Source organism: Equus caballus, chromosome 1 (genome assembly GCF_041296265.1).
Source record: "Equus caballus isolate H_3958 breed thoroughbred chromosome 1, TB-T2T, whole genome shotgun sequence".
NCBI classification, from domain to species: Eukaryota; Metazoa; Chordata; class Mammalia; order Perissodactyla; family Equidae; genus Equus; species Equus caballus.
Genome location: NC_091684.1, coordinates 37,312,849 through 37,328,237, shown reverse-complemented (window position 1 = coordinate 37,328,237; position 15,389 = coordinate 37,312,849). Strand labels below are relative to the sequence as shown.

The window sequence follows — 15,389 nt, the reverse complement described above, 5'->3', positions numbered from 1 at the left end:
ACATAGACTTGAATTGAAATCACAGCTGCAGCAAATCTACTTTTGCAGTGTCTGCCAGATAAAAATGATTCCTGCTTCTTCAATAGACATGGACTTAGGAGTTTCCCCAATAGTTCTCAGGCCACTGATGTCATTCAACTATGCAATGTGAAAATTTGAATTTACCGAGATTTTAGGGTGTAGTTGTTTTTTTTTTTTTTTTACAAAAGAATTCACAATAGATTTCCTTTTAACTGCAGGCTTCCCTGGTGCCCTTTAAATTATTGGATTTTCAAAACTTGTATTTATACAGAGTTTCTTCAATTGCCATCTATTGTATAAGTGCAGTACTGTTGAAAACATAAGTGCTAAAGCCCACTGAAGCATTAAAAATTCAATAATGCCTTTTTAAAATATTGAAGCCTTTTAATATTTTATATGTTTAACTTTTGAGGTTCATTTATTCATACTTCTTCCTCCCCATTAGAATTGAAGTTTTCAAGAGCTAGAGTCTTTCCTTTCCTCACTTCCTATAACTCCTTGTGCTGTAATCTCACAATAAGTAGAAGCTAGTGACTGTTGCTGTTTTCATTTTATGACCCCAAGTCATGGGATAGTAGTGCATGATAAGCTTCCTAATAGAAAGACTATGATTTCGGGACTGTCATCCAGAGGATTTTAGTAATTGTTCTTAATCACCAAATAGCTTGCCTAAATAATCTTTACCTCTCAGAAATACCTCCCCTATGTGACAGTATATTATTGTAATGGTATGTTTACCACTAGGCATTTGTGCTTCCTTTTAAATATTAAACTAATCTTGGTCTAGTCTGTCTGAAAGAGGCTTGAGAGGTTTAGTTTAGGCAAAATAAACTTAAAACAAAAGCCTGGACAGAATTTTGTCAGAAAAACTGGAATTAGGTACTATAAAATGCAGCCAGTTTGTCTTAATATATTTTGCATATGACTCAAGGGATGAGTAGAAAATTTCCAAAAGGAAGTATGAGAATTTTTTGTTTGTTTTTGCTTGTACAAAAAGGATTTACACAGGAAGAAAATTGAGCTCATTATGTTAGAATCTTCTGAGATCTTTAAAGGAAAGACAATTCAAATATCTCGAGATTGTCCATGTTTGTGATAGATAAAAGCAGTACTGATGGATTACTTTTTAGGAATTGTGTTTTCGTCCAAGTGACTGGTTACTTTTTTTAGGAAGTATCTTGCTTCACTCCGTCAATAGATAGTTCCAAGTATCTGTGGAAAAGTAGGAGGAAGAAGGTACCTTCTTTCCTCATAAATCAGAATTTATAAGAAAATAGTCTTATAACTTGGTCTCAGTGCAGAATAATGAAAAAGGAAGACCTAGAGATCTTCATGTCATATAGTTTTAAATAAGTACCTCAGTAGAGTATTCAGCAAATAGTTGAGAGTCATAAGAATTTGAGATTCATCAGTAAGCAAAACAAAAAGGTTATTTTCCCTTTGGAGCTTATGTTCTAGTTCAGGAGTAAGCCAACTTTTTCTGTAAAAAAATAGCTAGTAAATATTTTAGGCTTTGCATGTGGTCATGTTGCAGTAAAACTTTCTTTACAAAAACAGGCTGCTGGCTTGATTTGGCCCATGGGCATAGTTTCCCAACCCCTATTCTAGTAGATGGAAACAGAATTAATAAGTAAATTAGACTATGTTAGGTGATAAGTACTTTGGGGAAAAGAAAAATGGAGCAGAGTAATCAAGTAGGGAGTATGATGAGGCAGAAGTTGGCCAGGTGGTGCTCACTGAGGTCAAGAAGAGGAGGGACCAGCAAAGGAGACTGAAAAGTGAGTGACTGGTGAGAGGGAAAGAAAGCCAAGAGATGGTGATGTCCTGGAAATGCAGTGAAGAGCCTTATATTGGGAAGAAGGGAAAGTCTGTGTCAGATGTTGCTGTTAGGCCAAATAAGAGGAAGGCCGAGATTAAACCATTGGATTTAACTATGTGTAGGTTGTTAGTGACCTTGATGAGCAGTTTTGGTGGAGTGGGTTTAGGAGAGAATTGAAGGAGAGAGTAAGTGACAACAGATGTCTTGAGGAATTTTGTTGTAAAGGGAGCAAAGAAATGGAGCAAGAGTTGAGTTTGCTTTAAGATAAAAGAAGTAGTGACACATTTGTTTGATGGAAATAATCCAGTAAAGAGTAGGGGGGAAATGATGTAGGAGAATAGGAGAGAATTGCTGGAGCTGTGGCTTTGAGTTGGCAAGGGATGGGGTCTGGTGTATAAGTGAAGGGAATGACTTCAGATAGGTGTGATGCTGTAGATGGGTACGTGTGCTGTAGAGAGTCTGTAGTTGTTCCCTTGTGGCTTGAATTTTTTGATTAAAGAATTACCAAAAGAGAATATGAAAGTTGAAGTGTTGAGGTTTTATATGTACCTATAGCCCTTAACTTTTAATACCAGCTTTTGATGGATCTTTGGTGACTCACTAGAAGGACTTTTATTGTGCCCTCTGAGGGAGTTATAAACTTAACCCAGCAAAGTTGTCTATTTTAAGGATTAAACCCTACGTTATGAGACTGAATAATAATGCATGTAGTGCCTGTGGCACAGCACCTGGTATCATGTAGACAATCAAAAAATACTATTATTAGAGGATGTAGAGTCAGTATGCACTGAAGTAGGCTTACTTTATCTCTTTGGTCCCAAAAGATACTTTGTCATAGTTTTAAATGTTATGTAAGTCAAATTTGACAATAGTAAATAAATACGCTAAATTTAAGTCATAGGTCCTTTGACGTCTCTCCTACTGGTCTTTCTACTTGTGGTCTCTCTTTATACAGTGACTAATGATATTTCTGGCTCCAATGATCAGGGCGAAGTATTGATCAGGGCTCCACAGATGGATGCTTGTTCTTATATGTTTAATTATTTTACCATCATCTTGCTATGTTAGTTTTTATGTACTATTAAAATAAATTGTTTCCGTGTACAGCATCCTCCTGTAGATTGTAAGCCCCCAGAAGGTAGGTAATAATGTTAAATATTTCTAAGAAAATGTCTCAAGTAATAGTTTGTATGTAGAGGATATTCAACAAATAATGATTACTAAATCATGGTTTCATTTTCCTTCGGTTAAACTTAGATATCCAATTCTTTAGGCCTTACTCTAATTCACTTCCACTATTCTGAGAAATTCTGGAGCTAAATTATATTGAACTTAATGGCAGTTCTTAGAATACCTCCAAATGTGGCTATTCCAGGCAACTTCTAGAGAAAGATGGTAGCCAAATTCCACAATAAGCACATAATAGCAGCAGCATACTTGGCACATACAGCTGTTGGAATGCCACAGAAACTGGCATCATGATCATTAAAAGAAGTTTGTTAGAAAATAATATTCAACTGAATATAGCATACTGAAAATCAAAGTAAGATAGATTGACTTTATGTAATTGTAAGAAAATAGCCTAGGTTACTACCTTCGTACATTGTACCAAGGAAGTGATGAGTGAAGTCAAAGAAGTGATATTCTTACCAAGTACTAAAGAATCTAATTATGGCCAGGAACTGTTTGGGAAGAACAAGCTGAAATGGCCATTTCATTCTGCAGTAGCCAGTGTGATTAAAAGATAGAGTGAGAGAATTATTTCCTTTATAAGAAGCAGCTGTATCTGAGGCTTTACTCTTAGGGTTACTGATAAAAATAAAAATGTGAAGACGCTATTTCCTAGAATTTAGGAAGTAAAACTTAGCTGTTTGTGCAAATGACTGAGAAATTCTAAATTTATTTAAATCTAGGTTGCTAGCACATTTATAACAGTTATTTCTAAAGCATCAGAACATCCAACTTCATAAAAATATTTTAGATCAATGGAAAATATTGAACAAGCCATTTGAAAAAAAAAATCTGTCTTGTGTTGAACCTTTCCTTGTTTTCTTTGTATTATAGGTCCAGTTGTTTACGTCTTGGATCTTGCAGATAGACTGATCTCAAAAGCCTGTCCATTTGCTGCGGCGGGAATAATGGTTGGCTCTATCTATTGGACAGCTGTGACTTATGGAGCAGTGACAGTGATGCAGGTTCACTATTTTACTCTTTTCAATGATACTACTTTTGATGTGAAGATCTATTAAAAAGATTTTTGTTAGGAGTTTTAAAATTTATTATTTTGAACAAGTAGTAACATTCTATGGCTTAAAAATGAAAAAACATGTAAAAAGTTATCTAGAGAAAAGTCTTCTTACTCCTGTCCTTCACTTGTCCAGGTTCCCCCTCACCTCTGCAGGTAGCCACTGTTAGTTTCAGATATATTCTTCCAAACTTTCTTTGGGCTTATGCAAGAAAAATATGTTCTTACACACGCTGGGGTTTTTTGGCGGGGGGGGGGGGGGGGGGGGGAGGGGTGCCTTAAAGGAAACATGTTAGAGCTGCATCCTTCTTTTTTCACAAACAATGAATCATGGAGATTTTTTTATATAAATATGCAGAAATCTGCATAGCATTCGATGTATAGAATTACAACAATTTACCAACCAGTCTCTTGTTAATTAGACCATTAGTTGCTTTTGGGGTTTTTGCTGTTACAAAACAATGCTATAATCAATAACTTGATGAAGATTAGAGAGACTTAAATTTCAAGATATAGTCCCAGGCCCCTGACTCTTCTCTGTTTATACCCCTTCCTTAAAGATTTCCAGCTATCATTTCTGTGCTTTTTGTGTTCAGATCTATGTCTTTTGCTCTCCTCTTTCCCCAAATCCAGTCCTACAATAGCAGCTCGACCCTTCTCTTTAAATGACCTCTTGTGACTTCACACTCAATATTATTGAGATGAAATTTGTCTTTTTCTCAATTTGAATCCTAAATTTATTCCCCATTATAATTTCTCTATACCTTTGATTCCTACTATTATTTTCCCATCTACTCAATTTATATTCTACATTCTTAGGATTACCTTAATTCTTTCTACTTCACAGCCCAAGATCCAGTCCACTGACCAAGTCCAAGCAGTTTCCATTCTGGTATGTCTTCCATCTATGACTTCCTCCCATGGCTTTACTGCCCAACTTCTTATCATTCCCCCATCATACCTGGATGGCTAAAGGAGCCATTAGATTGGTTTCTTTAACTTTATTCTCTTCTGTCCATCTATCCTTCCAAAAGAATCTTCCTAAAATAATACCTTCAACATCTTACTCCAAGCTTACTGTCTTCTCTGCCTTAAGTAGTGATTTTCAAAAGCTGCACCTAGATTGGTTGTAACTCAGTAAGTTAACACACTTTGGTTTGTAGATGATATAACTTGCTTTTTTCTTTAATATAAATCAGAGAGTGCATGGAAGAAAAAGGGATCGAGGGAGTTATATGTAATGTTCTAGAAATTGCACACAATCTCTCTATGCCAGGGTCCATGGTAAGCAGCCTTTCTGGTTGCTCCCTTAATTGTCATGGTGAGACAGAGTATTGCAAGGCTTTTTCATAAAATGTTGATAACACTGCAAACATCTGCGTATAGTCACTGGAATGGATCACAAATAGTAAACCATCGTTTGTCGTGAGTGTAGTGGATAAAGATTGAGAATCTATGACTTGAAAGAGATTTCCTTAACCTGATTTGTTATGCAGCGCCCTTCACAATCTTATTTCATTCTACTTTGAAACCATTGGGCTGTCTCCTCCAACCCATCCTTCTGTTGTTTTTTTGTCTGTTTTGTTTTTTTCTTCTTTTTCTCCCCAAAGCCCCCCAGTACGTAGTTGTATACTGTAGTTGTGGTCCTTCTGGTTGTGCTTTGTGGGACGCCGCCTCAGCATGGCTTGATGAGTGGTGCCATGTCTGCGCCCAGGATCTGAACGAGCGAAACCCTGGGCCACCGAAGCAGAGCGTGTGAACTTAACCACTCAGCCACGGGGCCAGCCCCCCTTATGTTATTTTGTTTTTTACCTCTGTCCCTTGGCTTATATCACCCTCCTGCCGAATACCTGTTCTTCCAGTCTTCTCTCTACTTGTCCAAATCTAAACCCCTTTTCAGGTCTTAGTTCCCCAGCCACTTTTTCTTCATAAAATCTACTAGGCAACTCCTGGCTGCTGTGATTTCTTCTTCATCTGCATTCATGACATTTTCATTCCTCAGATGACAGCTAATCTTGTGCTGACCAAGTGATATTTCTTATACAGAGTACCTAAGTTATTTAATTTTCTCTGTATTTAGGCCTTATTTTTCCTATTAGAAGGTAATTTCCTTGAAACTTGAGACTATCTTATACTTAATATTCCCTACATAGCACATGTACAGAGACTAACACTTGAAAGGCTTTCATAAATATTGATTTTTTTAATATATGATCAGTTCTAACAGGTTTGTTTGACTGATTATATTCTCTACAATGATTTGTTAAACTCCAATAATCAGTATCAGTACATTATTAGATCAAGGAGGTTCAGGGTGATTCACTGGGACTCACAAAGACCTGAAAACTTAGAGCAGATTATACATTATTTAATGTACAAATACATTATACAGATATTTATTTTTGCAGATGAGGAAATTAAGGCCCTCTGATATTGAGTGATTTCTCTTAAGACCTAATTGACCATAAGAAGTGGAATAGCTCTTTTTGAGGAAAAGATTTTAGGTTAGCTCAATCTTAAAAGAATTTTGATAATTAATGGGACAATAGGAGCCAATTAAGGAATATAGTTTGTATTCTCTGAAAAAGACTACCAGCTGCATTTTGGCATTTTGAACCATATTGGTATGACTCATTCAAAAAGTTAACACTGAGCTGAAGTCTGTGTAAAATACAAAACAAAATTGAAAGCCCTGATCCCCAGCCTCAAGGAATACAGTCTTAAGGCAAGCTGTGCATAAGTGATCAACCTGAGAACTGTTATAATGTTATATAAACAAATGTGAAGAGAGTGCAGAAGACTACATAAACAGTATTTTATTTCAGTAAAAGTGAAAGATCGTTTGAAGTTATGAAAAATGTAAGTCTTGATCTGACTCTTGAAGGAAGTGATTTGGCTAGTCAAGGGGAGAAAATGATACAAGCAAGGAGATAAAAATGAACATGTTGGTTAATGGTGACAGTTAAGAAGATCTAAAATTATGATAATACATATATATTATGTGATACCATTTAGAAATAACCTTCACATGTATTGTTTCACTTGAGAAGATTTTTTTTTAGCCCGGAAATGAGAGATTAGCTATAACAGTAAGTAGGTACTATTGTGTGATCGAACAGGTGGGGAATACTTTTACCTATCTGAGCAAATTGGAAAAGGAATGTGCCCCACTATGCCATCAACAGTATTTAGGATTTTCTTTTTAACACTTGACTGTTCTTTTTCCTTTTGTTCTCTGACTACTCTGAAGTTCAAGTAAATCAAATTAAGGAATTATACCACTGTTCTTTTCCCATTTACTCCTATTTACGTCTCCATGAACCAGTCTTAGGTTCAGTCCCTGTTAGTTATGAGGAACTTGAATGGGACTTGTTATTTTATTGAAAAGACAACTTTTTTCCCCAGCACTGGGCTGAACACCTTTCAAACACTGATGCATTTAATCCCTTCAACAATCTTGTGACGTAGATACAATCAACAATTCCTAATTTATAGGTTCAGAGTTTACATGTCCAGTACCACACAACAAGGATGAAGTGTTAGGACTCCTGTCCCTAATCTAAGGCTCCTTAAGTGAAACCTGGTTCCAAAGCCAGCTGGAACATTTTATCCTGGAAGAATGGAACCTAGTTCCACTATTGCCTCTAGTGTAAAGACACCTCTGTAAGTATTGCCCACTTTTAATTACACTACGCTTAAATATGACTAAGAAAACCTATTAGTTCATCACTGTTCCATCCTCCCATTTAAAAGTTGGGTTCTAATAGGCAGTACTTAAAAAGATCAGGCCTCAATTAAAACTCTTAAACTTTTCAGCGTTGGTGAACTGCAGGCCTAGCTGGATATGAAGATCTAGCTTTTAGCTCTAAAGCAGAAAAACAAACTTTTCTCTAAACCTACAATTCTGTAGGCCTTTTTTATACATGGATAACAAATTCATGGAGAAGGCGTTCTATAGTTTCTGAATCTCACTCTAAAATTGAAGTCTTAAAAATAATCTGTTTTTTAATCTTGGGGCATAAAACCAGAATATACATGATCACACACACGGTTGGCTAGTTCTGTATTGAGCAAAGTTAAATCAGCCCCATTGCTTAATTCAGCTGTCTTTTATTGCCCTGGAGTCTAAGTAGCAGGTGGTGTACTACATATTTTGTGCTATCCTATTTTCTTTACAGCATTTATATTTGCACGCTTGTTTGATCTGATTGTCTCTCACCTCCAAAAGACATCTATTTAGCTCACCATTTTATCCCCAGCACCTAGTCCTGTGTCTGGCACATAATCAGTGTTCAGTTGAATGAATGAATGTATGCATGGAAGTATGCATGCATGGTGAGCCTCAGCTTGAGCCCAGAGCGTGTCTCACTTTAGCTCTAACAAGTGGGACAATGGGCCTTTGCTCGCTATTTGCTCTATTTCTCTTTTTCTCATTCTTAGACACCTAGTTGTGAGTTTTTACTGCTACACCTGAGGAATAAACTTTCCTTTACTATAGTCCATAGCTCAATATTTGTTCCGCTTTATATTTCTAAACCCTAAATTCTAAAAAGAGTACATAACCCAACAAAGGAATTTTTCAAATTTCTGCATTTACCTGCTAACACTTTGAGAGTATTTAAATCACTTTTAGTTATAACTAAAGTGATCATTATATTGAAAATAATAAAATGACATAAAATTGAAATGTCCTGGGAAAGCATTATAGATAAAAACACAGTTTCTGGGCTAATCCAGTTTTGCCACCAGTGTGGAATTAGGGTTTATAAAATATTGTGAACCAGACTATTTCACTTTAGGGCAACTCAAAATGATCACCCTTCACATGCAAGATGTGAAGTTGTTAAATTTATGCCTGGAGACACAGAAGATCAGATACTGATACCATGGTTTTTGGCCATTTGGTGTTTAAAAACATTTAATGTTACATGTTGATTAGGGAAATTAACCAAGTGCAAGTCTGAGCTGTAGCCCTAGCTGAAATTTTAACAGCACCCATTTTGGTCCTCTCCATATAACTTTTGTTTTTGAGGAAGATTAGCCCTGAGCTAACATCGGCCGCCAATCCTCTTTTTGCTGAGGAAGAGTGGCCCTGAGCTAACATCCATGCCCATCTTCCTCTACTTTATATATGGGATGCCTGCCACAGCATGGCTTGATAAGTGGTGCATAGGTCCACACCTGGGATCCAAACCGGTGAACCCCGGGCCGCCAAAGCAGAGCGCACAGACTTAACTGCTGTGCCACCAGGCTGGCCCCTCCACATAACTCTTATAAAATATTTTTACCTAGATCGAGTCTGTTGTCTAGAATTTCAGTTTGCCTTGGACTATTCTCAGCTTGACCTTATTTTATATGTCCTTGTAGTCTACCTAAAAAAATCTGCTCTAATAGCTGACATAAAGGGCATCTTGAGGACCAGCCCAGTGGCTCAGCAGTTAAGTGTGCACGTTCTGCTTCGGTGGCCCAGGGTTCTCTGGTTCGGATCCCGGGTGTGGACATGGCACCGCTTGGCAAGCCATGCTGTGGTAGGCATCCCACATATACAAAAGTAGAGGAAGATGGGCACGGATGTTAGCTCAGGGCCAGTCTTCCTCAGCAAAAAGAGGAGGATTGGCAGTGGATGTTAGCTCAGGGCTAATCTTCCTCAAAAAAAAGGGCATCTCATTTTTGATAAAATACCATTTACTATTTCATGAGCTTGCTTTCCTGAGTATGTATTGTCCCCGGCAGCTTTTAGTCTTCCCTACCTTTTTTTCTTTCTCCCTTTTCCCTCCTCCCTATCAAAAATATAGACAAGGTCCTTTTCAATCTTTTCTTCCTGGCTTATTCCTCAAGTGTGATCAGAAAAACTATATAGAGTCCTTTATAGTAGTGTCCTATCAAACTGTCGCTTCACTGTGTGATACCTGGGTTCTGAAATAGTCTCTTTCCGTTGTCATAACTGCCAAGAATAATCCCTCAGAGAAATATGTTTAATCTGCGAGCAGTTGAGACTTTCGGCTAAAGGGAGGTCATTTGAGACTTGAAATAGAATTTTCAGGGAAATTCTCTAGTTAGAAGTAAGAAGCTCCCTAACAAACTGGTGATGTTGAGAGAAGTGTAAAGCCACAGAGTGATCAGTAAGTGAAAAGGATTCTTCTGGGAGGGGAAGTATGGAGATTCACAAATGCCAATTAATTACGTCCTTCTTGCCCTCTGGGATCTAAACCGATTGAGAAATAGCCCCAAGACCCAGATGAGAGGGGAAAGATTGTTTTAGCTTCGTTACCCCGTAGATAGGGCACCCTGAGGTTCCTGGGTGAGAAAAAATGACTGGAACCTGTAGCCAAAACTGGACCCCGTACTGCAGTCCCCCAAATCCAGCCCTCGGAATTGCATTTTAGGAGAATTAGGTCTGTAGAGCAGGCATTTGGCCAGCCAGAGAGATCACACTCTATCCCAGGCACCGCTGAGTGAGAAGAAAGAGCCAAAGAGGAGTGAGCCTTCAGGCCATTTCTTGAAGACCTGTCCTGCCCCTTCACTGGCTATGCTTACCTCCTAGTAGGAAGAGGAGGAAAACAGAGGCTCTACTGGAAAACAAATAGGACCTAAAATAATAGCCCAGTCTAACCAAATCAGAGGAATGTAAGCAAGAAGCAGAAGTCCCCTCCGCTCTATTGAAATGTCATCAGTGTGGGTCAACCATTTTTAAAGCTTTTATTCCAATGTAATATGAAATAGCTTGGGAGCTTTTTTCTTTGAATTCAGAGACACTTCCTATAAGTAAATCAGGACTTGATAGCTTTCCAGCGTATTTTTTAAACCTTTTATTTCTGTATTCTTTTGAAATTTAGCATTTCCTCTAAAATGAATTGAGCTTAAGCATGCAACTCTTGATTAGATAAGGAAATGATTCTAGCAAATGCTGTCTGTTTCACAGGTTGTAGGTCATAAAGAAGGTCTGGATGTTATGGAGAGAGCTGATCCTTTATTCCTTTTAATTGGACTTCCTACTATTCCTGTCATGCTGATACTAGGCAAGATGATTCGCTGGGAGGACTACGTGCTTAGACTTTGGCGCAAATACTCAAATAAACTACAAATTTTGAACAGTATATTTCCAGGTAAGGCTTTGGATCGTGGTTGTGATGAGTATGCCAAATTAATCTTGTGAAAGAATCCTAGCATGCAAAGATATTTTAACTATTCTGATTTATTAGCACTGACACTGCATTCTTCTCTAGGAATTGGTTGTCCTGTTCCTCGAATTCCGGCTGAGGCTAATCCTTTAGCAGATCATGTGTCTGCCACCCGAATTTTGTGTGGAGCCCTTGTCTTTCCTACTATTGCGACAATAGTTGGTAAACTGATGTTCAGTAGTGTTAACTCTAATTTACAAAGGACAATCTTGGTAAGATGGCTTTAATAATATTTTTTCCAAGTGACTATACAAAAGAGAATGAGCTGTATATTTGTTTTTAAAAAAATCCCAATGGGACTTTATAAATATTCATTCTGTGGCTCCTGTGCCTTCAGCCTCTGTTTGATCCCCACTGTCATCCAATAGCAATAACAAGGAGAAAATCCACTGCAGTAGTTCTGGCCTTCCAGAACCATGCTGTGGGTGATCTCTCTCCTGGAAATCCCTCTTGCCAACAAGATTATGGTAAAGAGCTTCTGCTCTAGAACACGTTGGTTCAAATTGCTGAGAAATCTAAGTCAAACTTCTTGACTTCTCTGTGCCTATAGAATGGAGACAGTAATGGTAGCTGCCTCAGGATTATTGTGAGGATTAAATGAGATAATTCGTTTGAAGTACTAGCACCTAGTAAGCCCTTAATGTGGTTTGATGTCGTTATTATTCCCACTTTCCCCCTCTGGTGGCAGCCTGTACATAGCTCATGCATTCTCCCTGCTTTGTCAGACTGAATGTAGAGCTAGGTGGAAGGAGTATTACTCAGATAGGATAACAGGAAGGCATCTCTGACCTGTTACCAGTAGTGTCTCCCTATCTCACCCGCTAGTAGAAAAGAGAACTGTTTGATTTGCAGTCATCTGAATTAGCATTAATGCCTATGTCTTTTGTGATCTAAGTAAAATTATTTTTGTTCCTCTAAATTTGCGTTATAAAAAGCTGATTTTCCTTTTTATTTTAGGGTGGAATTGCTTTTGTTGCCATAAAAGGAGCATTCAAGGTTTACTTCAAACAGCAGCAATATTTACGTCAGGCACACCGCAAAATTCTAAATTATCCAGAGCAAGAAGAAGCATAAAACTGTGACTTCGCCTTGTTCTGCAGTTCTCTCATCCTTCTGAGTCTGTTGTGTTGTTTTGGTTCCATCATTAATGCACAGTAGTGGAGACTTGTGATAAGCTGCTGCTCTCATATTTTTAAGAAATATAATAAAGCACTTAGGACAGGGGAAATCCTCTCAGTAATCACGGAACCTGAGGATGTGATTTGTTTGCTTTATTTTGTATGTACTTCTTTTATGGCTGTCATCTGAACATTATTTTAGCATGGTAATTCTGGATTTTGTTCATATTTTCTCCAGATAGAAATGTAAAGATCAAACTGTGCAAATATTTCAAAATGCACATGCTGTTTTATTCAAATGCCTCTTTTGTACATGTTCATGTTCAATGTTTTCTTAGAATCAGCAACTCAATGAAGGTACTATGAGGATTTTTCTCACTGGCATAATTTGATTACATGCTAAACAGGAATATATGTTAATATGAGGAAATGTAAATTAAATTAGTTATAAATAAATAACAAACCAAAAATGTATGTAAACATTCAAATGATTATCTGAACAAATGTGATTTTGTTATGTTTTTCTTAACCCATGTGATGTCCTCCAAAATGTGTAGGGGAAAAATTCACAGGGCTTCCAGATCACTTTTTCACTATTAAATTTTATTTATATAATGTTGACATCTCATAGTTCATAATGTAATTTTGACTCATGCAGTCTTAATTACTCTGTGTGTGTCTGCGTGTCTGTGTGAGAGAGAGAAAAAGAGAGATCAGGTCCTTTCATCACTGGAGTAGAGTTTTTAAATCCATATTTCTAGAAATTAGAGCTGCCAGTTTATAGTAGTTTGAGCACAGAGAACGATTTGAAAAAAAATCAGTAAAGTTATTTTACTCTCCTTCATTCATTGAGTCATTCAGGTGTCTGTTAATCACCTGTTTGCCCAGGCACTGTGCACAGTGCTGTGGGATACAGTGCTGAACAAGACAGACTTGGTTCCTGCTTTACATAGTGTACGGTCTAGCTTCAGCAGATGGAAAACCAGCACTGAGAAAACCAAGGTGAGGCCTTGAGCTCTTTGTTTTTACACCAGTCAGTGAGGAGATAATTATGAAAACAAGAAGTCTTGAGTAAATATTGAGGTCATTGTTTTTGGCTTAAGTCAATTTATTATTTTAAAAAACCAATACTAATGTTTTTCGATTTTAATTGTCATTTTGGTGAGGCTAGCACCTTAATAATCACTGTTTAATTAGTTTTATATTCATTTTTCAAAAGCAATTATTTAAGCCATTTTCAGTAGTGGCCCTTTTAGTGTTGCTCAGCAATCTGAATGGTCTTGGAGTTATTTTCATTAATTAAAATCAAAAGATAGTTTCAAAACCCTATTTGTTTTCTTGTTCACAGTATCTAATGCATGACACTTAACAAACATTTCCCCTTATACTTCTCTTTAGGAGTGTAGCACATATAGATTGAGCTATGTAGATTGCAATAATGTATGTTAACTTTAGTAATTTAAGACTGGTACCTTTCTATAGTATGAATGTCTTAATTTTGAGTTATAACATGAAGTTTATGTGAATGGCTGTTGAACATTCAAATTGTAATTATTTGGGGACGAAGGGAATATTTGACTGACAGTGAGCCTTATTAAGAACACTGCTATAGTTCTGAAGGGGAGATATAAAATCTATGGTTATATATAAAAATAACTTAGATTATATAGCTGTAATTATAAAATATATTGGCTTTTCTTTAATTTTCAATATGAAAAGACAGATATTTCCTGCATAATTTTGTTATATAAAACAGCTTTTAGGCAGCATTTACTAAAGTTATATAAGCATAAGCACACAGTTCCCCATTTACTACTTTAATGCCAAGATGAGGGATTAGCTGCTTGGTTTTATGACATCAGGGCTCTTAAGGGCCAGGGAAACAACTCTAATCCTTTGGGGGCAGGGGGCAGGGGTTTCTGGGGCTGTGGGGAGGGAAGTGCAAGTGCCTGGGGACCAGAGTGGCCTCTAGCCCTGGAACTGAACACTTTTAAACCTGACGAGCCTTAGCTCAGGAAGTACTATGTACCAGTCTCTTCAGAAAGGTGGCCCGCGCCACCATGAAGCAACAGAAGAGCATGGGCTGACTAAAGTTGGATGGACCTGCCTTCATATCCTAGTTCTGCTTTTAATAACTATGTATGACTTTGCCAAGTGACAACTTGCTCTCAGCTGCAGTTTTCTTCATCTCTGAAATGCAAGTAATACGTATCTCACAAGACTGTTTCTAGGATTAACTGAGAAATCAAAGGAACAGAGGCACTTTAGGCTCGAAATAGCCCCTACAGAGCGGTAGTTGTTTCTTAATTGCTAAAGAGCCCGAGCACACTCTAGGAAAAGGGGATGAAGAGGTGCAAGAAAGGCATTAGGGGACAGGTTGAAGGGATGCTGTAGACTTTTGGGATGGGTGGGTATATTTTGTGTTTTCCAGTTTATTTTCATGTTGCTTACTGTGTTATTTCTATAAACTTTAATGTTTTAAACTTCTTTTATAAAATTCAATGATAACTAGTAGAATTCTCTTCTTTCAGAAGTTAACTTGTCTCCAAAGTGGCTGAAAATATTGTTCATCATTACATGATTATCAAATGACTGTGAAGAATATAAAATTAAACTTAGTGACTTAATTAGTCACTGCCTTGCTAACTGTGCTGTAATTTTTTTAAACGTCTTGTTTTTAATATAGCAGACTATCTCAATACTGGCTGGATTAGGTTAAATAAAGAATTTTTATGTTCTCCAGGTGTACTTTGTCTGTTGAACAACTCTGAAAACATAATTCGTTAATTCTGTACCTACATAGTTCTTTTTAAATCATAGTTATTGAGATAGTAGTGAGATTTTACTTTTAGTAAAAATAATCTGAATTTTTAAAAAACTATGGAAGAATTTGTCTTAATTTTGTAAGCAGGCTGGCCTGAATTCCAAGTATGTTCTCATTTGTTTTGTTTATTTATTTATTTTTTTTTTTGAGGAAGATTAGCCCTGAGCTAACATCCGCTGCC

General features: G+C 37.1%; 1 protein-coding gene across 3 annotated transcripts in view; it reads left to right on the top strand.

Moving 5' to 3' along the window:
- Nucleotides 1-15,122, top strand: part of MARCHF5 (membrane associated ring-CH-type finger 5) — a 51,891-nt gene extending 36,769 nt beyond the window's left edge. For all 3 annotated transcript variants that reach the window (XM_001502623.6, XM_014733058.3, XM_023642668.2), the window contains 4 exons: nucleotides 3,905-4,035; nucleotides 11,008-11,191; nucleotides 11,312-11,478; nucleotides 12,224-15,122. In XM_001502623.6, the coding sequence (XP_001502673.1) occupies nucleotides 3,905-4,035; nucleotides 11,008-11,191; nucleotides 11,312-11,478; nucleotides 12,224-12,340 (599 nt within the window). In that variant the 3' untranslated portion in view covers nucleotides 12,341-15,122. The remainder of the gene's footprint in view (nucleotides 1-3,904; nucleotides 4,036-11,007; nucleotides 11,192-11,311; nucleotides 11,479-12,223) is intronic.
- The last annotated feature ends 267 nt before the right edge of the window (nucleotides 15,123-15,389 follow it).